Source organism: Ictidomys tridecemlineatus, chromosome 4 (assembly GCF_052094955.1).
Source record: "Ictidomys tridecemlineatus isolate mIctTri1 chromosome 4, mIctTri1.hap1, whole genome shotgun sequence".
Classification (NCBI taxonomy): domain Eukaryota; kingdom Metazoa; phylum Chordata; class Mammalia; order Rodentia; family Sciuridae; genus Ictidomys; species Ictidomys tridecemlineatus.
Window position 1 is genome coordinate 59,071,351 of NC_135480.1, and position 26,185 is coordinate 59,097,535.

Genomic DNA, 26,185 nt, shown 5'->3' on the forward strand with positions numbered 1-26,185 from the left:
TGACAATACATGTTCTAGAGTAGTCAGTAACATGTAAAAAATGTAGTAATTTTTTAAGGTTAAAAATCACATAATAGTCCAGGCAATTTCTTACGTGAAAAAGACTCATTCAGGAAATGCATGCTAAACTCCTACAATGACCACTCATGACAAGGGTCACGTAAAATACATGGAACACATGCTTCATAAAATGTATGTTTGATGGGAAGACAGCAACTAGGAATCTGCATAAAATAAATTAACCTAAATATTGACCAAATAATTTCATGTTCTAAAAATGTGGTATAATCTTTCAGAGGTGAGATAGTGTGAGAGAATAGGAAATAGTGGCTGGAACACAATGATCATATTATTTCTGACATAGATTGATATGTATTAGAAAGGTTTTTATTTTGTTTTGTTTTAAGCTAGAGAGAGAAAAATACATGTGGAATAAAGAATAAGTACAAATTTAAGCTTGGGTTGGGCACAGTGGAGCACACTTTTAATCCCAGCAGCTAGGGAGATTGATACAGGAGGATCATGAATTCAAAGCCAGCTTCAGCAACTTAGCGAGGCACTAAGCAACTCAGTGAGACCCTGTCTCTAAATAAAATACAAAATAGGACTGGGTGGGGATGTGGCTCAGTGTTAAGTGCCCTGAGTTAAATTCCCAGTACAAAAAAAGGGGGGGAGCGTGGCTCGGAAGTCAAAAAAACTCAAGTTTTTTAAGGACAGATAATAAATCAGTATGTCATGAAGAAAATGATTAAGGAAAGAGAGGTATATTAGAAATCAAAACAAATCATAATCAAAACTTAAATCATAAGTCATACTTATTAAGAACACAAAATTGTATGACTACGTTTAGGGACACTGATATATTAAAAATATGAAAATGAGACCATTATTAATCATTACTTTAAGATAAACCTGGATTAACATGTGACGTTTTGAAAGAATATAATTAACTCTTATTAACAATGCTTGATGAGCAAAGAAAATTAGGAGTAGTAGAGCTCCAGAGAAGATGAAAGTCTTCACCCTAGAACATGTTCTAGGTCAAATTCAAGTCATGTTTGAGAAAGAGTAGGACACCAAGATTTAGAATGGTCACATCTGGGTTGAAAAATCTAAAAAAATTTTAAAATCTCAGATTAAAAGATGTATCAAAACAAAACAAAAACAACAATGATGATGAGATACTTAATTAATAATTAGATATGGAAATTTTATTGATATGGAAGCAAACCTCCATGACATAAGACTAAATGTCTTTGCAAGAAACTTGGGAGATGGTGCTAATATATTGTAGTTTAGCTTTCAGAAATTTGGAAAAATGATGTTACATAATGAGTAAGATAAAAATGATAGTAATGTCATGACACATTATACAGAAAGGTACCAGTGTTCTGGACATAATATATTATAAGATGCCAAAAACCACCAGTAAAATATGGTCCATGGAAATCACTAGAGGACATTTCATTAAGTGAACATGAAGGAATGTAAGGGAGAAGGTACCATAATCATTGAGGATGCAATGGTGGCTAGCCTTTTTTGTTTAGTATAAAAGTAGAAAGCACTATTATAAAAACAAGGTACAAGTATGTGAATGAGACTATTCAACTAAAAAAAAAAAAAAACACAGGTCAAGTGGCAGCATTTAATCATCTGAAAGAAGATGGTAATTCTTTTTGTGTAAATTGTCAAGGCCAGAGTCGTGACTAACTGGCTTCATGTAGAGAGAGGGACAGGGATAGCTATTAAAATGTGCTATTCCTAGAGGTCAGCCGGTTGTCAACCAACAAAGATATTTTTCATTCTGTATCTCTAAATAAAAACCAAGGATATGACACAGAAATTTGATGTCTGAATAAAATGGTCAAATATGTTGCTTAGTTTTCAACCTGAGGCAGTTTCCAGATCCAAAACCCAATGACTAAAGAAAAATTCATGTTCCTAAGAGCCAGAATACCAAAACCAAATTCCAAGTATATGTGAGACTATATCTTCCAGTTCTTCTATGAAGGAATCATATAGAGATATGAAGGAAGGCTAATGTGAAGGCTAATGAGTGACTACTCTAAGACTTATGTTAAAATTAAATAGCATTTTTAACAGTACTAACAGGTACTTAGGCAATAGGGGATCACCTTCAGAAATGGGTAATACTGTGATCATGGGAATCACCTGCTCATGAAAGGATGCATTCAGATTGATTTTAATCTAATTCTTGTTTGTATCCTTCCTCACTATGTGATATTCTAATACATGTTGTGACATAACTAGAAGGACCTTACCAGATGCTGGCACTGTGCTTTGGACTTCCAGACTCTAGAATAGTTTAAAAAAAAATCAGTTCTTTATAGATTAGATAGTCTGAGGTATTCTATTATAGGAGCAGAAAATGGACTAAGGTACTCAGGGAACTGCATAAAGGAATAAGTATACATGATAAAACATATTCTAAATGGACACTAAGCTAAAAACCAATAGAATGATCATTACCTCTATATTGTAATGAGAGCATATGGAACAAGGTAAACTTGGAGGTCTTTCTCAGCTTTGTTTCATAATGAATCAACAAATCCAAAAGTAATTTACCTATTCCCCAGATAATAAAATTCAAATGAACATACAAAGTAGTTGGATGAAATTACATTATATGGGTTTTCAAAAGGCCATATCCTTTGTCACCTGTGGATAGATTTAACTGCACTGTGTTTAAGCATTAGAGTAGTAAAATTGGGGAAAGTGAGTATAAACAACTATTTCACAGGTTTTACTGTAAAATGCTATAAGATAAATTGGTCAATATCTAATAGGTACATGGTACATAAGAATTTCTATAGATATATCTCACTATATCTTTTTTTAAGGTAGCTTGTTCATATATTGATAGGAGTGCTAATATTGAAAGGTAGTAATGATTACCGATTAGACAGAATGGAGAAACACCAGAGCATATCAGTTGAGATGCAACAAAGATAGGATACATTACACAATGTTAGAAAATGGAGATGTTGGTTTTTGTGAGGAGTAACATTCCATTCACATTGTTACTGGAGTCCTTGCTGAAGGGCCTGTCTCCAAGGGTCCTAAGAGACCAGACCCAACCACCTGCCTCAATATACCAAATAAGAGATGAGGGTGGTAAAATCGGGAAATGAATTTATTCTGTGTGGTAGACATACTAGGAAGAGTAAGCTATAGTGAACTAAGACCTGTCTTCAAGGTGATGCAATAGCTCAAGCATGATAGAGGGGAAGGACAAAGCAGAGGCAAGAAGTATGAATAGCCAAGCCATCTTGGTCAACCTGTGGTCTGGTTGATCATTATCTCAGATCAGTTTTGCAGGGTCTTTATGGCTTCAGAGGAGATGATTGCTTGAAAGTTGCCCTGTTCCTGGAAATGGGAACATTGAGATATGCTAAAGAGGATAATTGGTGTAGGGAAGAGTAGCAAAATGGAACTAAGTTGTGCCATTGACTGCATCCTTTTAGGCACAACTCCAGTGGTATAGTATGAAATGGTGCATAATACTAGCTGAATTCTTGAGATATCTTAGTTACATTTATCTTGATATTTTCAGCCTTCAAATGGAAGAAGATATTAAGCAAATGTAGGTCCTATCAATCTTTTATTACTAGTTTTTAGAAAAACACTCCTTGAATGATTAACATGTTAACCTACAGAGTTGAGAAGGGATCTGATCCAAAGATTAATGTAGCCAAAGGGGGCAGATGCAATATGAAGGCCAAAATACTAATCTGTTATACCATATTTAGCCAGCCACCAGACATATGCAGGCCAATGTGAAGAGTCAGAGCCTTTACAAAAGCAGCCTCCAGGTCATTGTTACAATACAAGCAGGAAATCATTGAAGATGTACAAATTCAGAGAGAGGTGCATGAGTGGAGGTGTAGATGGGATTTTCTTTTGCAGCTCTTTTTTTTTTTTTTCCCCTGTTGCTGTGAAATCGGTAGCTCAGTGGGTTTGGAGATGAAAACAGAATTGATCTGGATCCAGAGAAAATGTGAAATAATTTTGAGGAGACAGAATAAACATAGGGACTCCAGAATTACATTCCATGTTAGGGGACAATTGGTATGGTGATGGTGAATCAGGCTTCATTGTAGGAGATACTCCTCCCATCCCAGTTCAGTAGTACAGATACAGCCATGGAGTGTTAGGTATACAAATATGCCCATGATGTCCCCTATGTTTATATTTCATCACAACAGATGGAAATACATTAGATTAGAGATTTGCCTTATTAAGTTGATGTTTTAAACATACATTGGCTTAAAAACATCAATAATCATATGCCGGGAGCCATTTATGAGCCATGGGTAAACTGAATGATGTTTTAGCCGTTAAGGCAGAAAAGCCTGGTATCAGGAATGCCCAGTAGGAACCCACTGGTTTGAGAATGCCTGGTTCATGTGGGGCCCAGCCTAGCTCACTGCTCAAATTCTAGCAAATTCTAGCATATTTGTGGAGATGGATGTGGCTTGTCAAAATGCCAATCAACCTGTTTACTGCAAGACTCTTGCCACACCCCAAAGCAAGCCTAAGCAAGATTAAGTATGTAGCCATTGTTCTATTAAGGTGCTCTGATGTGAACCTTTAATAGACCATCTGTTTTATCATCATAGATGACAAAAAGGTATAGACAAGATCACTGAACCAAGACTCCTCCCACTGAAACCTTATCCCTGCCTTTAATGTACTCCCCCTTAAATTTAGAATTGGGGCCTTTTTTCATTTGTTCATTTCCTGCTCCAATAAGGACTGGAAGACCCATCAGATTCTCCTCTTTTTGTATCTAATGTCTGGCTCTGTCTTTATTTCTTACATATTATTTCAGACTTTTTATTTTCCCATGCAGCTCATACTTCTTGGGCATTAATCTGCTCTGTTGGGGTTCTGGCCATTCAATAAGAACATTTTGAGCTATTTGCAGTCTGCCTACCATGCATATCCAGCAAAACTATGCCCAATGTCTATAGCCATAAATAAAATAAATCTGGAGATTTAAATGCCCAATTCTTAAGGGACTCTTCAGAGCTCTCTAACCTAGAAACTCCCCCACAATGCAGCTGAGCCACATCACCTAGAAATGCAAACTTCCCTTTCCCCTGAAAGTTCCCTGCCTGCCTACCTTATTTTCCCAGTTGGCTATTGCTTCTAGATGATCCCAACCTGCAAACCCATTAATGTAAAACCAAATAAATCATGTGTGCACTACCATTATTTAATGGAAATACTATGTTTACTTGGTGGGTCCTGATAGCCTTCAAACCTTCTACAATAACAAATGTCATGAGATTATTAACTTGCTCTGATGTGAACCTTTAACAGACCATCTGTTTTATCATCACAGATGACAAAAAGGTATAGACAAGGAAAGGTCACTGAATTAAGTTTTACAATTCTGAAGATTAGGGATTAAATTGTCTGATATGTTTAGATTTGTAATAGGATTATTACTAAGAAATTGGAATCATTATAGGTCTTAGAAGTAAAAACAGATGGAGAGACTGAATTTACCTACCAAAGGGGTGGACAAGAATGAGGCACTTTTGGTTTGTATATAGGGGAGGGTAATAAGGTGATACATGTCTTTACTTTTATCATAATAGAAAATAAAATTATTTTTTCTCATATTTTTTTTGTCTATGGGCTCTCTAGATGTTTTTGTAGGACAAGTGACCTGAATCGCACAAGAGTTCATTAAAGACTTTTGCTGACTTGGATTAAGAGAAAATGATGGGGGCTGGGGATGTGGCTCAAGCGGTAGCGTGCTCGCCTGGCATGCGTGTGGCCCGGGTTTGATCCTCAGCACCACATAACAACAAAGATGTTGTGTCCACCGAGAACTAAAAAATAAATATTAAAAATCTCTCTCTCTCTCTCTCTCTCTCTCTCTCTCTCTCTCTCTCTCTCCTCTCTCACTCTCTCTTTAAAAAAAAAAGAGAAAATGATGTATTTACAGTTACAGTGAGTAATTTAATATAAATCTATCCCTAAATGTATCTGTGGCATAACACCTGCTATTTACACTAAGAGTAAAATTAATAAAGGCAAGAATACCCAAGAGACTGTAATCACCTGAGAAAAGATGTCAATTTAGGCACACGTAAGAGAATGATGTTGCATGTCTTGTTGGCTAAGGCAGAGAAGATGAGGAATGGACTGCTGAAGATGCAGGACAGAAAGAAACAAACTGGAAAAATATGACATATAAGGTAGGAGATGCATGAGCTCAAGTGAAGTTATGAAAGGGTTTAAGTTATTGACAATGATGGCATCTAGAGTAGAGAATAGAAGATGCTACCAGTGACTAGAGAGTGAACAAGTTAGAAAAAAGTGGGGTCTTTTTTTTTCCCCAAAAACAAAGTTATACACAACATGATGGGTTGAGATAAGTAGAACTTTTGAGAAGTTATAATGGGCCAGCAACAGATACCTACAAAGAAGGGGCAAAGTTTCAAAATTCAGTTGGGGAAGACAGATTATCAGTGTCAATTCATGAAAACACAGACATCTTCTTCCTACGTTTACCTTAAGGAAGTGACATCCCATCTGTAACCTTAAAATGAGGAAGGAACTAAGAAGGCATGGGTAAGGTGTGGGGAAGAGCATTAGCTGCTAGAAGCAAAAACGTGAGGGCTGGGGATGTGGCTCAAGCGGTAGCATGCCCTCCTGGTATGCGTGAGACCCGGGTTCGATCCACAGCACCACCTACAAACAAAGATGCTGTAAACAAAGATGCTGTGCCCGCTGGTAACTAAATAATAAATATTAAAATTCTCTCTCTCTCTTTACCTCTCTCTCTCTTTAAAAAAAAAGTGAAATTATGTTAAGCAGGCAGACAGCACAGAAAGGCAATTTGGTTGAGACTCAAGGAAAATCAAGAATGAGCTGGATGGCAGGAAGTGATGCCAGAGTACTCAGAGGACCCAGCTTGTAAAGGCATTTTTATCATTTTGGACAATGTCACTCTAAACATGCATTTAAGCATTTTGTACAGGATTATAGACTTTAACCCAAGCATAACTCATTTTTTTAAAATCTTAATGAAATATTGGTTTAAACAAATGAAATTTGTAGCCAGAGCTACCTGGATTCAGGTACTAATGTTATGTTTATTAGTTGTAAACTTTATGAACAATTCTTAAGTCTATTGGTCTTTCTGTTTACTCTTCTGATAAATTCTAACTTTTCTTTCCAAATGCTGCTTTGAAGATCAAATGAGAGAAGAAATTTTAAGCTCTAATCTTAGGATCTAACAAATGGTGGTTTCAGTACATTAATAAGACCTTTTTCTTTAGTTCTAAGGTATCATATGTGTTTGGATGTATTCAGCAAATACATCCCATAACAAAGCACTCAGCAGACCTTTGGAAACAATCCTTTGTTAATTATCTTAACAGATAGTTCATGAGAATTATTCCACTTCAAAGTAATTTAGGTCTTGTAGTTTTGGAAAAGGACTATTATCCCCAGAAGATCACCAATTCCCTCACCATGTTCATCCTTTAACCATGTGGAATCTGGAGTCAGCCATAACTCCAGCTCCTGGTGGCTGAGCATGTGTTCCCTCTGTTCCTTTTAGGGATGGCTCTCTGGAGCACTGCCAGCTTTAGGTTCTTGTGAGTGAAGGCATAGGTGCAGAACAGGAAAAGGGTGAAGAGAGCTGTATTTAAGTATGTGCATTTATAGAATGACGAGATCCTTGAAAAGGTAATGTCCAACTTTTGAATACCTTAGTAAAGTGAAGCATAAAGATCACAGATACTTACTAATTATACACTTCTATAACCAACACAAACGTAATTACCTGTTGATTAGCTAAAGTATAGAGTGAAAGATACTCCAAATTAGAATTAAAATGGCATTGCAGTTGTTTGAATCAAACAGATAATGGCACAGACACAGCTGTGAGAAAAAAAACAGCTGTTTCCTGCCATGCAGAATTAGAGATTCATCAATCCTGGTGATTCCTGTTGGAGGAAGCATATTTAGAAAGAACCTACAAATATTTCTTATTCATTGAGGTGATCAATTGTTCAAGGACAAGATCTAGCCAACATTTTCTTTTTACTTACTTTCTTAAAGCAACCAGAGCACTACATTATTAGTACAGGAACTCTAATTTTAAAAAGCTAGAAAAATGAATTTGAATATCTTAATCATAAAGATATAAAATTTTAAAAATTAAAATATTATAATTATTACTATGTTTTATTCAAACTAGTTAATCTACAGTGGTAAGAGTAAATTTATGAAAAAAAATTCCAAACTGAAACTGTTAGCATGACATTTTCTCCTGAATAATTTTTTTGATGGGGGGGTACCAGGAATTGAACTCAGGGGCACTCAACCACTGAGCCATATTGTTGTAAGGGACAGAGGAGGCAGGGCATTGAAGATAGCAGGAAACAGTTTTATTTGGCTACAGCCAGGTAGAGAGGGTACAATTTTTGTTGTAATCAATTAATAGTTTCAGAACTTTATACCCAGCGTGTAAAGGGAAGGCCTCCAGAAGCTCACATTCTGCAGAAGTTCACACAAAAGCAGCTTTTTCTTTCACTGTTTTTGGGCAAGTTAACCCTTCAAGGACAGCACCTAAGAAGGGTTGAGCTTCTACTCTCCACCCCTCCCCCCAGCTGTTACCATGGAGCCCAGTTGGTAACTTCTCTTATCTTAGAACTATAGACATCTCTTTGAAGCTCCAACTTAAGGCCAGAGGCCTTATTAAAGGATTTGTCTTTTGTTTTGTTTTGTTTGTTTTTGTTTTTGTTTTAATCACATTTTGCATTTGCAAACACACTTCTACAAACTACTATACTGGATAAATGTTTGTGAAAAACTAGTAAAGGGGCATTCAGCACCTGCAGTACTGATTTCTTCCAGGCCAATGGCCAAGTAAAATAGAGCAACAGGAAAATAGAAAGTTTAACTACATTGAACTCTTTTGTAGAGACTCTTGTGCTGATAGTACTAAGATTAATTATGGTGAAGCTTTCTGGAGAAGCTTAATTAAGATTTTCTGTGGAGGAGGGGGTGCCATTACAATATCCCTAGCTTATTTTGTATTTTATTTAGGGACAGGGTCTCACTGAGTTACTTAGCACCTTGCTTTTTCTAAAGCTGGCTTTGAACTGACAATCCTCCTGCCTCAGCCTCCTGATATCCTGGGATTGCAGGCATACACCATCATGCCTGGCTCCTGAATGGATTTTTTAAATAAGTATTTTCTCATCTCTAGGTCTTCCCCTTCCTCACTTCAACTTTGATTTCTGCCCCTAAATAAAACACGTTAGTAGCAAACATTAGAGTATATTTTAATAGGCTTAACAATTTTTTTTGTTTTAAATATGATTTATTCAAATGTGTATATGCATATAAAGTAAATTTGTTTGAGTATTGATGCAGTGTGTTTGAAGGAGCTTGACACATCACAAGTAAAAAAATTATTTTGTTCTTAAATCTCTGTATGAACAAAACCATTATTTATTATTCCATGTCTGTTTGTATGTGTGTGTGTGTATATGTATATATATATATATATATATATATATATATATATATATATATATATAATCTATATTTTCACCACTCTAGTCATGTAGGAGTAAAGATATGTAGGTCTTCTCCAGTTTATTATGTTAATTTTCAAAGTTCTAGGAGCCAACAGAAAAGTGTGAACAGTTTAACAGCTTTCTATTTTTCTATAGTGGAGATCTGGATAATCAAGATTCCCAAGCCCTCGGGTAATCTGTAATTGGTTTGGAATCAAACCTTATTGAACTGTGCTCTCTGCTCCTGCCATCCTCTTTCATAAACATGGCTGAACAAAGTAATAAAATCTTTTTCTTTCACTATAGGCGAAGGTGGCAGGGACATGTTTCTTAACCCCTATATTCAGGCATTTTGTATTAATCTAAGTAAATATTAGAAACAGTATTCCTCCTGTGTAAGTGTTCATAAAAAGCATAAAATCATACTTAAGTACATGGTTTTGAAGCCAGACAAAGGGTGCAACTGCTTGGTTTTTCATACTAATAAGAATAACCCAGTGCTAGTCTTTAGGCTGAGTCATAGTAATTCCTAGCTATGCTAGAGTTTCTACACTGTGAGTAATTTAGTCATTCAGGGAGTTACATGTCTGAATAATAATATATTCATAAATGTTATGTTCTACAGTTTAATAAGATTATGAAAATATTTTTTAAATATTAAGCAGGCAAAAGGAACACAGAAAATAACAATCTTGTTGTCTTAATCCAGCAGAGTCTAGAAGAGATTCCATTTGAACTACATGCTATAAGATGAGCATTATTTGCCAAGAAAACATGACAAGGGTTGGGGTGTGGGAATCAAAAGAGGAAGTACAGAAAGGCACAATATTTAAAAGAGGTATGGTGTCCTGGGACAATAGTTAGAAATTCAGTAGAACCCAGTGAAGTGTAAAGAGAGTGGTTAGCTAAAAGGGTGGATCATGGTTTAATTTGTATCTGGTATGCAATTCTGATTGTTGTGTCTTTGCTTACACACTTTAATGGAATCACATTATCCTGCAGAAAAATGGAACAATGAACTAATTCCAATGCTTGATTTATTGAATGCTTGCTTTGTGTTGTTTATATGTTTTAATTAACTTAAGACTTCCACAACTTTTTGTTTTCTCCACTGTGAAGACTAGAAAACTGAAGAATGAGCTATAATTCATAGGTACAGAATAACTTAAACCTTATCATGGAGATAAATGCATTTAATAAAAAAGAAAACAAAGGGAGAATCGTTGCTGGAAATAGAAACAAAAGGAAGAAAAGCAGGTGATTGCTGGTATAATTTGAAAACCTTTAAGGTTTAATGTGCTTTATTTTCTAGGAGCAAAATATCATAATAATTAAATGCAATTACATAAATAATCATTTTATAAAGCCCAGGTCAGACTGAGAAAATTTTCAATTAACACTGAAAGTATTTATAATCCAGCATCTAATCAGTTCAATATTTGCTGCATTTATTCACAAATAGTGAATAAAGTGAGCATATGGGACACTTGGCCAGACTTCACAAATTATAATAGTATACACAGGATACATTACTTGTTATTTCATGATTGGTTAAGTTCAAAATATTTTTCATTAATTAATCAATACTATGTAAATTATGTTTTAAATCAATAAAAAATTTAGGCAGATAAAAAGAACCGTGCTATTGGCCTAATCTTATTTTAATAGTATATTTATATTACTTATATGTAGATATAGAACACCTACCTACAAAGGCAGCAGATAATGCTGATCAAATGGAGGGTAAAGACAGTGATAAGTGCTTAAAAATAAACTTAAAATATTACATAACACAATACAACACAATTTGATAAATAGAAGTACAAAGTTTTGAACATTGCAAAAATTATCAAGAGAAATCTGACATTTGAAATAATCAAAATATTGATAAGTGTCTACACACTAAATATCTGTGACAGTAAAGATGGAGTTTGGCATAGTGAAGAATAACATGAACTCTACAGTCATAAAGAATTGTGTTAGAATTCTTGTGTTTGAGTCACTATTTCATAATATTCTGGGCTTCTATATTTTGTGTGTGTGTGTGGGTGGTGCTTGGGTTTGAACCCAAGGCCTAGTGTGTGCAAGGCAAGCACTCTACCAACTGAGCTATATCCCCAACCCCTGGGCTTCTATTTTTTAATTAATCAACCTGGAAAATAATATTTAGCTGGCATAGTTTTGCAGCTTAACAGTAACAAATACAAAGGTTCTAGGACAGTACTTTTACTCATGTCAGGAACAAATAAGTATTAATTTCCTTCTTGATATAAAATTATAAGAACTGTGATCACACCAATATTGTAAATATTAAAATAAATACCAGAAACAGTGGTCTTTGTTATGACTAGTACACTCAGATAATACCCATAAGGAAAGTTAAGATGCACAGGGCATACTATGGGAGGTACAGAAGAGTAAAAGTAGAAAATTAGGATTTCTAAAAATTAGGTATAAAAAAGGTGGGTAGAGTTGGGAAATTATTCATTTGAAAAAGTGAAAAATTGATAAAAATGTGATATATGTTAACATTCCAGAGCTCCAAGAGCTAAGGGGCCAATACCATCTCAAGTGTCCTGGGTATAGATTCTGGGAAGTACTAAGAAATAATAAAAGTGCAATGGACCCTCTACAAAATGCATACCCTTAGCAGAGAGTACTCAGATGTCAGCTAAAAAGTTGTCCTTCAGGTTGACATGAGAAGGAACTCAGGATAGATGAATTTGAAGATTTTCCACTTATAAAATTTAATCTTTCTAACAAAAGCTAATATAGCTTATCATTTAAAAATGTGAATTAATTTTTTATTTTATTGCTCACAGATAATTAGGTTTTAAAACAACTGAAGAAGCTCTTGACTTTGTATCTGGCTGCATAGTTTGTGTTCAGTGTCACTGTTTTTTTGTTTGTTTGTTTGTCTGTTTTGTTTTTTCACTCTAAATTCAGAAAGCTTTCTAATATAATGCTTCGGATCTTCCAGATGCGTTTTTCATTTTTCAGATTTGTTGTAATGACCCTGGCAGAATACTTTTGCTCTAACTGGAAAGACTCCTCCAGAGAAGACAGAGGGCAGCTGCACCATGGAACCAGCCAATAAATCCGAAATATCTCCAAACAGCTTCTTGCTGATGGGCATCCCAGGGCTAGAGCACTTGCACGTCTGGATTGGGATTCCCTTCTGCTCCATGTATGTGGTGGCTGTGGTGGGGAACGTGACCATCCTGGCTGTGGTGAGGGCAGAGCGAAGTCTCCACGAGCCCATGTTCCTGTTCCTGTGCATGCTCTCAGTGACTGACCTGGTGCTGTCCACGTCCACGCTGCCGCGCATGCTCTGTCTCTTCTGGCTGGGAGCCCACCACATAGCCTTTGATGCTTGCCTGGCTCAAATGTTCTTCATCCACAGCTTTACCGCCATGGAATCAGGCTTCTTCTTGGCCATGGCCATTGACCGGTACGTGGCCATCTGTGAACCACTGCGCCATGCCACAATTCTCACCCACAATCGCATTGCCCAAATGGGAGCTGCTGTGCTGGTGAGGGGAGTAGCCTTCTTTTCCCCACACCCCATCCTGCTCAAGCAGCTCCCCTACTGCAGGACTCGAATCATCGCACACACCTACTGCGAGTTCATGGCTGTGGTGAAGCTGGCGTGTGTAGACACAGGAGCCACCAAGCGTTACAGCCTCAGTGTGGCTTCTGTGATCGGCTCCTGTGATGGCTTTTTCATTGTCTTCTCTTATGTTCTAATCCTCCGTGCAGTCTTTCGTCTTCCCTCCAGAGAAGCCCGTCTGAAAGCTCTGGGCACATGTGGCTCCCATGTCTGTGTCATCCTTGTTTTTTATTCCACGGCTGTTTTTACTTTCTTGACTCACCGCTTTGGACACAATGTGCCCCCCCAAATTCACATCTTCATTGCAAATATGTATCTTCTCGTACCCCCCTTTTTGAACCCCATTGTTTATGGTGTTAGGACGAAGAAAATTCGGGAGCATGTTCTTAGTTCTCTAAGGGCAAAAGTTGTCTGATCATACTGTAATTGCAGTGGTAGTTAGGAAGAGAAGAGGGTAAATAATTGATACCTTTCTCATACCTTACTGATGGGCATCCCAGGGCTAGAGCACATGAACATCTGGATTGGAATTCCCTATATTTAAGGGTTTGTTTGTTTGTTTTTCTTTTTCTTTTTTTCCTCCAAGGAAATTAGACATGTTATTTATACTGGAAGAATAAGTACATAAGAAATTCCCCAATCCTAATGAAACAATGGGCATAATATTTTTTGTGTGGACCTGAGTTTTAGGAACCTAATTGAAATTGGATGAGTAGTAGATGAGTCTTCATCTGTTCCTTGTAGTTTCTAACCTGTAGTATAATTGGGATAATAGCCGACTTTCAAACAAGGAGGATTCAAAAAGGACAGAAAGTCATGAAAATGTCAAAAACTTCCCCATGAGGAATCAATTGAAAAAAAGTTAAGATCACTGTCAATATTTCACAGAAGTGGCAACATAACTGATTTTTAGTGTTCCTGAATGCATTAAACAATTTTGTATATATTCAAGGGATTGATGGAAAGGACAAGTTTGGTTAACATGAAATGGTTCAGCATTACAATAATCAAGTCAGCAAACATTTAGAACCTCTTTTGCTTTCAGACTGCGAACATTCTTTCCACCAATAGCAACTTGTGCCTGATGTTAGTTACTTGAGTTCACATGTGACCTCTTTAGACCTTTATTACAGAATCTCTTAAAAGAAAACCAGCTTCATGCTTGACAATACCTATTTGTAACTATGCCCAGAGCTGACTTCAGGTCACTGAGTGTGATTCATGTGTGCAGCTCTTTTTAACTTTTACATGTTAATACTTTTATTGAAGGAAAATGTCTATGATTTTTAAATAACTGATTTTATATTTGGGGATAATCATGCCACAAGAAATATTGAAATTATTAAAAAGAATATAAATATTTTTACAAAATTATTTAAGCATTTACTCCTTAAGAAGTGTGATTCCTTTCTTCATTTCTTGGCTCATTACAGAGGCACTCAATAAATGCATGTTGAATTTCATTGAACTGATCTTATGTTTACAGTAATTTGCTATTTGAAGAGTATTATTTGCATCTTTCTTTTCTCACCATTTGCTTTCTATTCAATCCAGGAGGTTCCTAAAGGTAGTGGTATGGGCTTCTTTCTATCTCCTTTTCCCAGAGGCTCTCTTACATACTATTGTTTCAGATTTTATTTCCTATGAGAATCACTTCAGCAATTTCCACTGAAGCTTTTACAGTATTAGATTTTACTTACTATATCTATCTCATCCTCTATATTGGGATTACGTTATATTTCCAATATACATAGAGAGCGGAAAACCTTGGTTATGTCAGATTCATGCAAAATCCAGTATAACCAAACAGAGTTTTAAGAAATTCTTTTTTAAAAATGTCTCTCTTTCTGTTCTTGCATATACCTTTCACATTTCATCCTCTCTATGAATACTCACACCTGTTTTCAAGCAACATATCTCTTCACATGTTTATATCTATGCTAAAATTCTCCTCTCTACCCTTTTTTTCTTTCCTGTGAAGAATTAATTGTTCTTCCAGATACAATTCCTGTTTAAACTCTTCCATTTTTACTGAAATATTAATGTCTTCAAGTTGTATTGACAAAAACTCTATCAGTATTGTAAAACAACAACAAAAAAAATTGTTGTAATTAACTCTTCATGTGCTTCTTTGCCAATTTGGGTTTTAGCACAGTTAAGAGGTTAAATGAACGGTCTCTGAAGACAAAGTGCCGAAGTTCTTCATTCATCTATCTGTGTACACTCACACAAGTTGTTGAAATGTTCTAGGACATACTGTCACAATCAATAAAATTGGGATCAAGAAATTTCATTCTCCATGGACTTTTAAGGATTAAATGAGTGAAAGCATATAAGACACTGATAATAGTAAGTGCTTGAAATTTTACTGAAAAAGCTGAAATGATGGATTATTATTACAAATATACTTGTGTATACAAATTATATACCAAATATTGACATACGCTCTAAAGCATATATCACACTTATACATTTAATAATATATGATTTAGACTTAGTGTATATATATATGTATATATGATATACATGATATTTTAATTACATAATTATTACAGCAATTATTAAAGTAGAAACTATTCTGATTTCATAGATGAGGAATTAAGTTTTATAGAGATTAATTAGCTTGCCCAAGGTTGCCCATTATTTAAGTTTTTTACTCTGGATTTGAGTCAACACAAAAATACTTAATCCCATGTTTAGGGACTATTCTTTTACCTTTTATACCTAACACTTTTCAGATTCTATGTAAGCATATGTTTAGTGAATGTGTAACTGAAAGCTCAAGCTCAGTCCCTGTTCCTGTATCCAAAAGTCAATCAATGCCAATTTAATAATGAGGAGAGGGGGTGCTGGGGTTGTGCTTAGCAGTGGAACGCTCCTCTAGCATGTGCAAGGCCCTGAGTTTTATCCTCAGTACCACATAAAAATAAATGAATGAAATAAAAGTATTGTGTCCAACTACAACTAAAACATAAAAAAATAATAACAATAATAATAATAATGAGGACACGGTTTTGAGAAAAAGGAAAAAGAAGTTTTATTGCTTTGCTAGCAAGGGAGAAAGACAGGGGACTCCTGTCCCAAAGGTTGTGACTCTGTTCATCAAGAGGGAGTGGAGGGCTGGGGATGTGGCTCAGTGGTAGAGCACTTGCCCAGCATGTTTGGGACCCTGGGTTCAATCCTCTGTACTACATAAAATAAATAAAATAATGGTATTGTGTCCAACTACAATTAAAAAGTAAAATATTTAAAAAAAAAAAGGGACTAGAGCTTTTTAAAGGAACTTCAGGTGTTACATTCCAGGTGTGCTCTGGTAGGGGCCCCAGGACCCCCCCCACACACGAAGGCATGTTAGGTTTCACTTGTTAATTTGAGAAATATTCATTTCCCAGATCCTCAGCCAGCATCTCCTTCCTGTAGTGGGTAATTAATTGTTCTAGGGCAATTAACTAGGGGGAAAAAGATAACACCTTGTCCCTAATCTTGTTAGGGAGAGGGAGAGGGGAGAGAGAAAGAACAAAAGCATTTAAAAAAAATAAAGAAATCTTAGAGCAATGGAGGCTATATTCTGAAGGTGAAGCTACCACTGTATTAATTCTAAGTGAATTAATAAAGCCAGAAGATATTTGGATATATTTGTATTTTAGAATTCCTATTCAAGTGACAGTTATAATTTATCTTAATTAAAATTATAAAGGACCTGGCACAGTGCTGCACACCTATAATCCCAGTGTCTTCAGGGATTGAGGCAGGAGGATTGCAAATTCCCGACCATCCTCAGTAACTTAGCAAGAACCTGTCTCAAGGGCTGGGGATGTGGCTCAAGCGGTAGCGTGCTCGCCTGGTATGCGTGCGACCCGGGTTCCATCCTCAGCACCACATACCAACAAAGATGTTGTGTCCGCCGAGAACTGAAAAATAAATATTAAATATTCTCTCTCTCTCCTCTCTCATTCTCTCTTTCAAAAAAAAAAAAAAAAAGATGATGACTTTTAAAAAAAAAAAAAAAAAAAAGAACCTGTCTCAAAATTTTAAAAATAAATAAAAAGGACTGGGGATGCAATTCAGTGGCACAGCTACTCCGAGTCCATTCTTCAGTATCAAAAGAAAAAAAGAAAAAAAAACATAAAGATATATTTTAATGATGTTTATTAAGATAGTGGGAAAAAATAATAAGAGAGTGGGGACAAATTTCTTCCAGGCAAAAAGAGGATTTTCTAGGAAATATAGAACTAGGAACTATTGCATTTTGTTAACTGTTTCCTGATGATGATTGGACAATTCTTCAATCTCATACTATATTTTTTGTTATTTGTACCTACCATTAATACTGAAGTTTAATTTGGTTCTAATATATTTAGTGTAAATATAAGCTACAGTGTTACCACTTACCAGTTATCTACTAACAACTGTAAATTGGAAATATTTAATGAGAGCAATAATAAAACCAAATCCTCAAAAAAACCTCCATTAAATTCTAGCTGACAGAGAAAATATGCAGACTCTTTATGTCATCATAAAACAAATATTTATGTGTCATGTTGTGCTAGATTCTTACAAAAACAGTGAATAAAATAAATGTGTATGCTTCAGGGAACACACATTCTGATGGAGGTGACATAACTTAATCAGATGATACTTTAATGCATGATTATAGTGGATCTTAAGTATAGTAAGGGCAGATTAATAAGGAGTTTCTATGAGGACACACAACATGGAGTTTTGATCTAGTCTGGGGAATCAAGGAAAAATTTTTTTAAGTAATATTAATTGAGTGAAAATGGGAGTTAACTAGATGAAGAAAAATAGAGTGGTCATGGAAACAGGGTGGCAATGTTTAGGGGAGAGAAAGCAGTATGTTTGAACAAGTGTGGTTCTTAGGATAGAGTATCTACTTTCAAAGGACTGAAGTAGTCTGCCTAGTGTGTTAGAGTTAAAAAAGCGATGGGAAAGCCATTGAGAAAGACTGGGCAGTGAATACTGGATATACTCAATTTCATTCCAAAAACTAGAGGAGGACAATGAAAGTTTGATTAGGTGTTAGGAGCTGCCACTTGGGAAATGAATGCCCCTTAGCTTTGAGCAATGAAAGTGTGGAGATGTAGCTGTGTGTGTGTGAACTATGAGCATTCAGCACACAGGGTGGACTGAACCCATGTTGCCCCTCTGTTTGGGCCAGCAACTTATGAGTCTTTTTGCTGGCTCTGCCTATGATTCCCACATAGCACGAGAGATGGGGATGGCCTTCCTAGATGTCAGTCAACCTGCTGACAGCAAGACATCAGGAAGCTAGACTCAACCTCCTGAAACCTGATCCCTTGCCTCATTTGAATAGCTTCTCCCCAATAAAATGGTTCAGCAAGATTTCCTTGCTCCCTTTCTTTCCTGCCTTGCCCCCTTTGTGGTAGCTGTGGCTGAGGAGCGGTCACTGAACCCAAAGTAAAGGTACTTTCTGTGTCTGTGCCTTTATTTAGTCCCCAAATTCACTTGGAGTGATCCTGACTGGCTTCATTGTGTGGCGCAACAATTAGGTTTGTGTTTTTAAAAGATTACATTCAACTTTAAAATAAAGGATTCTGCCATTGTAACAATAAGGGCAGACTTGGAAAACATTATGCCAACTTGAATATGACAAACACAAAAAGACACATAATTACATGACATTATATGTGAAATCAAGTGTGTGTGTGTGTGTGTGTGTGTGTGTGTGTGTGCATGTATGTGTCTCAAACACAATAGAAACAGAGTAGAAAGGTAGTTACCAGTCATGGAAAGAGGGATGGACAGATTTGGGGCAAACAGTGCAAATTTGCAGTTATGTAGAAATGTCTGGAGATCTAATACATAGATCTAATGAGGAATATAGTTAATAATATGGTATCATATGTTGAAAAATTAAAACTTCTTAGTGAATTTTAGGTACTCTTACCACCAAACAAGTTAACTATATGGGATGATACTTATGCTACTTGCTTACACATAGTAACCATTTCACAATGTGAATTAAAACATCATGTTATATAGCTTAACCATACAAAATAAAAATATGTGGTATATCCAAAAAGAAAGAGCATCATGGCTGCAAGGAGATAACTAGCACTGAGGAAAAGAATGGAAGAAAAGAATGCTGAAAATCTTTTTAAGAGATTTTTTTTACTAGACCAATATAATAAGTTAATCCAGGTTGTCAGTAACTACTTTGGGAAAAATTAGATTTATTTGAGTGTCCTGAATATACTGTAGGCTGTAGGATATGGCTTAATGAAGACTCTGATAAGCTCTGATAAGTCACTTATCCTTGGCAATATCATTCTCAGCCTACGGTCCAGGCCTAATCATGTTTGATGAAAAAGCATGGTGAGTGTGTATACGCACAAAGATGTGTGTACAAGTACATTTGCTCATAGAAAAATATTTGAAGATCTAAAATTTACCAGGCACTGGGGACATAAAAATGAACAGAGCTCTGGTGATTATCTTCAGTTTCTCTAGCAAATCAATTGTCCGCACTTGCTCTCCCTCCTTTAAATCTACTCACAAGTTCAGCTTCTTATTTCTGCCAAGAGTCATTCCAAAACTCATTCTCTCCTAAACTTAATTTTGTACAATATTTGTTGTCTAGAGTTCCTTTTTGCTCTTATTTCTACTCTCTTTATGTTTCTTTTTGCATATCTTTTTTACCCCCAAGTAGTATATGATCTTTCTCCAACCTTTTTTGTGGGTTTTAATCCCATCTAAGAAACCAAGATTCTTGATTCCAGGTAAGGTTTTACTGATGAAATCCTCAAGACCATTAGAAATAAAAACATCTCGTGGTGCAAGCCTGTAATCCCAGCAGCTCAGGAGGCGGAGGCCAGAGGATCTTGAGTTCAAAGTCAGCCTCAGCAAAAGCAAGGCACTAAGCAACTCAGTGAGACCACATCTCTAAAGAAAGTACAGAATAGGGATGGGAATGTGTCTCAATGGTTGAGTGTCTCTTAGTTCAATCCTTGGTACAAAAAAAAAAAAAAAAAGTCAACAAGTGATTTAGACAAATTGGTAGAGAAATTTGTATATAATTATAGCTGTGAGCAACACTGTCCTGACTATAATCTTCCTGTTGTTCCAGCATTCTGATTTCCATTCTAAATGATTCCCTACTCCCTTCCTCTTGGGTCTGTAAGCCACACCATCCTGCTCCCACACCACACCAGCAATTAGCTTTCCATACTCCTGTCACGTGTGCTATCCTCAGAATATCCAAACTAAGAACAGTATTCACTTGGGACCCAGTAAGGCAAAGAACTCTGCTTAAATCTCCCTCACACTCAGTCATTCCACCTTCTTCTGAAGATAAGCAGGTCTTCCGCAAACCTCAAGTGCACTTTGCAGGTCTCAAGTTCATTGTGACCAGACTCACAACTCTCTGCAGGTACTATTCTAGGGAAAGGGGAAAAAGAGTGAAGGGAAAAGCCAGAAAATCCTGAGACACAAAAAAATAAGTTATGTAGGAAAAAAAATATTCTTGAATCTTCAATCAAATACCACTACCAATAACATTGGTAAGCCCATGTCAGGTTCTATAATTTTTAGTGTAACCAGTGACATTTTTAAGGAAAAGGGGAAAGGGAATAGAGGATGGGAGGAAGGGAGAGACTTGGAAGTACTGGGGACTGAATTAGAACAAATTATATCCAATACTTTTATAAGTATGGCAAAATGAATTCTCTTCTCATGTATAATTAAAAAGAACCCATAAGAAAAGAGATAAGCAAATAATCTAATATCTCATAGCTACTGAGTGTTGTAGCAAAGTTTAGCATGATCTTGTGACTCAAAACATGATTCCATTATCTATAATGAAATTTTGCTTTCTAATGTAAATGGACTCGGTCTTCTTTCCTGAAATGAACTACCAGTTACTCTTATTGTATTATAATCTTTCCATCAGTTTTCTAGGAAATCCTCATATTTTTGCTAATTCATTTCTCTACAAATCTTTATAAAACATATTTATAAAGAAAAAAAAAAGATATAAATGATAAATATCCTTCAAATTTTTATGCCTGAATTGATGGTGCCTTTACTTATAGTTAATGTTGATGGAGTTGTTGATAGTAATGCTCCTGATAAATTCTTGGATAATGTCCTAAGGTCATTACCACATGAAAAATTTTCAACGACAGCGTTACCCAAAAGTGATTATTCAATTTCTACTGGAAAGCCCAACAGATAGTGAGCTTCTGGAATCACAGTGTTGTCTTTTCTGTCCAGAAGCAACTCTTAGGATAGGATCCTTTCCTTGATTGAACCAAAATGCTCATTTTACTTTTAACACACTTTATTTCCCAGATATCTAATTATCATAACATGAAATATTTTTCCCTTAAGCATATAATGAATCTAAAAATATCAGAGAACAGAATCACTAGGATCATCAAATAATCCTTCCCATGGCATCCTAGTTACCCTTCTTTTCAAGAAAAAAAAGAACAAAAACAAAGATAACATTACTTTGCTCATGTCTCACTTAAATTTTGCATTTTATAATAGAAGAAAATTTGCATTTCTAGAGTACCAAACCTTTAAAGAATTATGTTAGTAACAAGAATGTATTGCATACTTAGAATTTAATGGACAATTTAATCCTTTCTACAAACTTTGCAATACATGCTTCATCTAATTTCTTGAAGAGGAAATGATACTCAAAGTCTTAAATGACTTGGTCAAGTTATACAGAATAAGTAACAGGGCAGAGATTCAACTCTGGAAATGTAATATTCCAAGGCCTTATTTTTACTATGCCAAGTTCACCTTCCAGGAGAGTTTCCTATCAGTAAACTGTGTTGTGCCTTTAGAAATGAAGTTGAAATATAAAATACTTATATCTGAGTAACACAATTTGTGATATGTAAATTGTTACAGAAGATTTTAGCAAATATGCCTTCCAATTTTAAACTCTTAACTTATTTAGAGTGAATTAAATTAACAAAAATGTCATTCGTGGTTTATAATGTTTAAACTTAACTTTGTTGTTATTTTCTTAATTTTTGTCTTAAAGGTTTGGCTAACAGGTACAAAAAACAATTATTTATAAGAAACTTAAAAACAATGCACTTCTATTAAAAATAAATTGGAAACATTCTAAATTAGAAGGTGAATTAAATTGATGCAATATAAATAAAAGACTGTTGATAAACAACTAAAGTGATATTAATGTTGTAATATTTTTAACTTTGTGAAACACTTTTATGTTCTTCATTTTAAACTTATTAAAAGAGTAGAGGAAGAGGATTGAGAGAGATGGAGGAGGAGAGTGCATGGGAAATTAAAAATTTTTCTTTTTCTATGACAGTTGTACTGTTTTTAACCAATATAATCACTAAGCCCTATTAGTGAAATTTAATTAAATCATAGAATTTTATAAAAGTCTTGCTTTCATATTCTTATTTTTACATATATCAAATTTTATGGTTTATATTTTGAATGGATCAAATATATTTATGACTTTTATTATATATTTCTTAAATTTGTAAATATGTATTTCCTTTCAAAATACTTAACATAAATTAAAATATTTAATAAATATAATAATGCCTTATTTCTATAGAAATATCTGTTACTATTAACCCCCAATTATGCTACCCATACAAACACACACACACACACACACACAAATACACAAAACCATTAAGTTCTCTTTCCCTTTACCCGCTCCCCAATTAGACTTTATCAAATACTCTGGAAATTCAATACTTAATTATTATTTATTGAGGTACTTTTGGATTTCATTTTTGTCATAAAATAATCCATTATACCTCCATAGTTCTGATACCACCAGTTATCGGTGATGAGTTCTGCTCCCTCATATGTTGAAGTATAACATTAGAGAAGCATGCCAAGGCAAGCATATAAAGCAGGGTTTATTTAAAAGGGGTAGCATAGACTTCTCCCAGGAGGGAGAAATGAGCCATAGCTGGTATCCTGGTATCCCCAGAAGTGAAGTGTTCCACCTTTTTTATATGGCCTTCCTTTGTTTTCCTGCTCTCTTTCCCTTATCCCTCTCCTTCCTGAGTAAGTGACTAGGCCCAGGAGATGCTCTAGTGGGATGGCCAAAAGGTGAGAAGCAGATGGGCTGGAGGGCCTAAGACAGAGTGATTTGTTCAGGATGTGGGGCACTTTTATACCTTCCTGTAGGGAGGAGAAATTCCTGGGATAGGTTACCTTAGCAACAGGTTGGAGCAGGAGCAGGTAATCTTGATAGGATGGAGGAAGAGCTCTGAAGAATTTTAACATTTCAATTCCTCCATTCTCTGGATTCTACCCTTGCCTATCTGCCAGTCTAATTCTAGCGTCAGTACCATCATGCTTTCATATAAAATATCATCAGGGCTCCTAAGTCCCTTGTCAGAATCAACAATTTACATCTAAACATTCTAAGGAAGAACCACAAAAAAAGTCCAATCCCAGAAATGGAGGACCAGGGTATGATTAAATTTAGCTTCCTTTTCTTAAGCAAGATCTCTGCTTTCTGGCTTGTTCATCCTCTCAACTCTGCCTACAATGTTGAAAATTTTATCATGCCGGTCCTGCTATCTCAGAAATAATCCTAGAGGATACTAAATGCTTTATATTAAATGAAATAGAAGACTCTGTACTCTTGATGTGGTTTGTTATTGAGAGTTTTCCCTGAGAATGCTTCTCCTTCTTCTACCCAAGAAGCATTCATTCAATCATTACTGCCCATAATATAATCATGATTATCACTATTAACTACTACTAATGACCAGCATTTTGTAGGTATAAATGATGCAGTGAATTCAAATGCTCATTTCTTTCTCCATAGGAATCGGACCTTGGAAAGTTCAGATTAGGGATGCCCTCTTGTAACAACTCTCTCCCCCAGCCCTTGATATTTATTCTGGCTGGAATTCCTGGCCTGGAATCTTCCCATGGTTTCTTCTCTGTACCTTTTTTCTTGATATTTGTTATTACAGTCATGGGCAATGTCACCATCTTATGTATCATCCGAATGGAAAAGAGTCTTCACGAGCCCATGTTTCTTCTCCTAGCCATGCTCTCGGGTGTTGACCTATGCCTGGTCAGTGTCACTGTGCCCCGCATGCTGGGCATCTTCTGGATGAATGCCAAGGAAATCAGCTTTGATGCCTGCCTCACACAAATGTTTTTTATTCCTTCTTTTTATGTCATGGAGTCTGGGATCCTCCTGGCCATGGCTTTTGACAGATTCGTGGCTATCTGGTGCCCTTTGAGATACACAACCATCCTTGATGACAGCATGCTTGTGAAGATGGCACTAACTGTCCTAGCAAGGGCAGTGGCAGTGCTAACCCCAGCACCCATCCTGGCAAAAAGACTGGAAAGCTTCCAAACCCACATCATTGGTTACTCCTACTGTGCTTATATGGCTGTGGTGATGATAGCCTGTGGAGACATCTCTGACCACATTATCTATGGCCTCATGGTCATTGTGGCATCTGTGGGATTTGATTTGTTTTTCATCATTCTGTCGTATGGACTTATCCTTCATGCTGTCTTTCAGATACCATCTTGGGAAGCAAGAGGCAAAGCTCTTAGTACATGTGGCTCGCATCTTTGTGTCATTGGTCTTTTTTATTCTCCTGTTGTTTTCTCTGTTCTGGCCCAGATTTTAGGCTACCATATGGCTCCTTATCTACAGATCATCATCGATAATCTCTACTTCCTGGTGCCTCCCATGGTCAACCCCTTGATTTATGGAGCACGTACCAAACAAATGAGGGAGTGGGTATTGCGAATATTCCACTGTCAAAGAGACTGAGGCTGATTGATGCCTTTGACAGACAGGAGGCCTGATTATGTGGAGTGGGAAGTCCTATTGGATTGGAGGTAGAGATAATTCCTTAAAGGTTTGGGGCTTCATGAGGAAATAACCAATGCAAGAAAGAAAACTCATTCAGTGTGGGAATGTGATGGAAGCATGTCCTTTCTACCAGGATGCAGTTGAGAACAAAATTCTTATAATGAGAATTCTCCTAAATACGCACACATGCAATAATATAGGAGAATATTCTATTGTTAATTTGACTTTATTGAATCACAGCTTTTCCTATAAACTAGAAATACAATTTTCAAATAAGAAACATTCAATTTAGGTATATAATATTAAGATATAGGGACAAAAAAATTATCAAAAACAGTGACAATTTAACATTTTCTCTTTTACATTCATGTTTTAGCTACTGTGTAGAAATAATACTAATGGAAATAGATATACATTGGTATTCACTAGCTCATAAATAATTGATTATATTCTTTCCTCTGTATAGAAGACTTCAAGAGAAAATGAAACCATTTTTAGTAATATATAGTAGATTTCATCTGAAGATAGGCATTTAGCATACAAAGAACCTTACAAAGCCATTTTTCCTTCTAGCTTTACTTCTTACTTCATCTACTTCATTTCATATATTTTTACAAATTTAAGATACCCAAATATATGCCTTAAATCATTTTGTCTGTTTCCCAGAAGATGAGATGCAAAAGACTTGTGAACCCTTTTTCATAGGCACCTTAAACTTAATGTTCTGAAATTAGAATCCTAAAAATTTTATTTTATGTGGTAAAAGCATCTGAGATGTACCCACATAAAAGATACTTATGCTGTATAATACAGTACATGTGCATAGCAATACTGTAGTGCATACAAACTAAGCCCCTCATCTCCTTTCCAACCATAGGGTATTCTGTCTTCACCATATTTGTTCATTTGACTTGAGCCAAATTCAATTTGCAACCTTGAAATTATGTGATTATTTTTATTTCTGTTTCTTAGTCCAACTGATCACCAAGGTTTCCCTGCACATTTCCACTAACGTTTTTCAACCTCACTATTATCTGACTTGTATGCATCTCTAAATATAAAATCCATGTACTTAACCTGTCTATCTTTAGTGGTTTTCTTATTCAAAGTTGTTAACATGGGAATTGAAGATGTGTTTCTCAAACACCTCATTTCATCTAC

At 35.8% G+C, this 26,185-nt stretch overlaps 2 protein-coding genes across 2 annotated transcripts; both read left to right on the plus strand.

The window, feature by feature from the left end:
* The first annotated feature begins 12,652 nt into the window (after positions 1 to 12,652).
* On the plus strand, positions 12,653 to 13,597 carry LOC101962745 (olfactory receptor 52P1). Its single transcript, XM_005342087.2, has one exon. It carries the CDS (start codon positions 12,653 to 12,655, stop codon positions 13,595 to 13,597), a length of 945 nt encoding a protein of 314 aa, XP_005342144.2.
* Positions 13,598 to 24,037: 10,440 nt separating this feature from the next.
* LOC101965328 (olfactory receptor 52K1) lies at positions 24,038 to 24,982 on the plus strand. Its single transcript, XM_005342094.2, has one exon. It carries the CDS (start codon positions 24,038 to 24,040, stop codon positions 24,980 to 24,982), a length of 945 nt encoding a protein of 314 aa, XP_005342151.2.
* The last annotated feature ends 1,203 nt before the right edge of the window (positions 24,983 to 26,185 follow it).

Excerpts from the sequence above, each read along its gene's own strand:
- LOC101962745 (XM_005342087.2), top strand. The coding sequence starts at position 12,653 with ATGGAACCAGCCAATAAATCCGAAATATCTCCAAACAGCTTCTTGCTG.
- LOC101965328 (XM_005342094.2), top strand. The coding sequence starts at position 24,038 with ATGCCCTCTTGTAACAACTCTCTCCCCCAGCCCTTGATATTTATTCTG.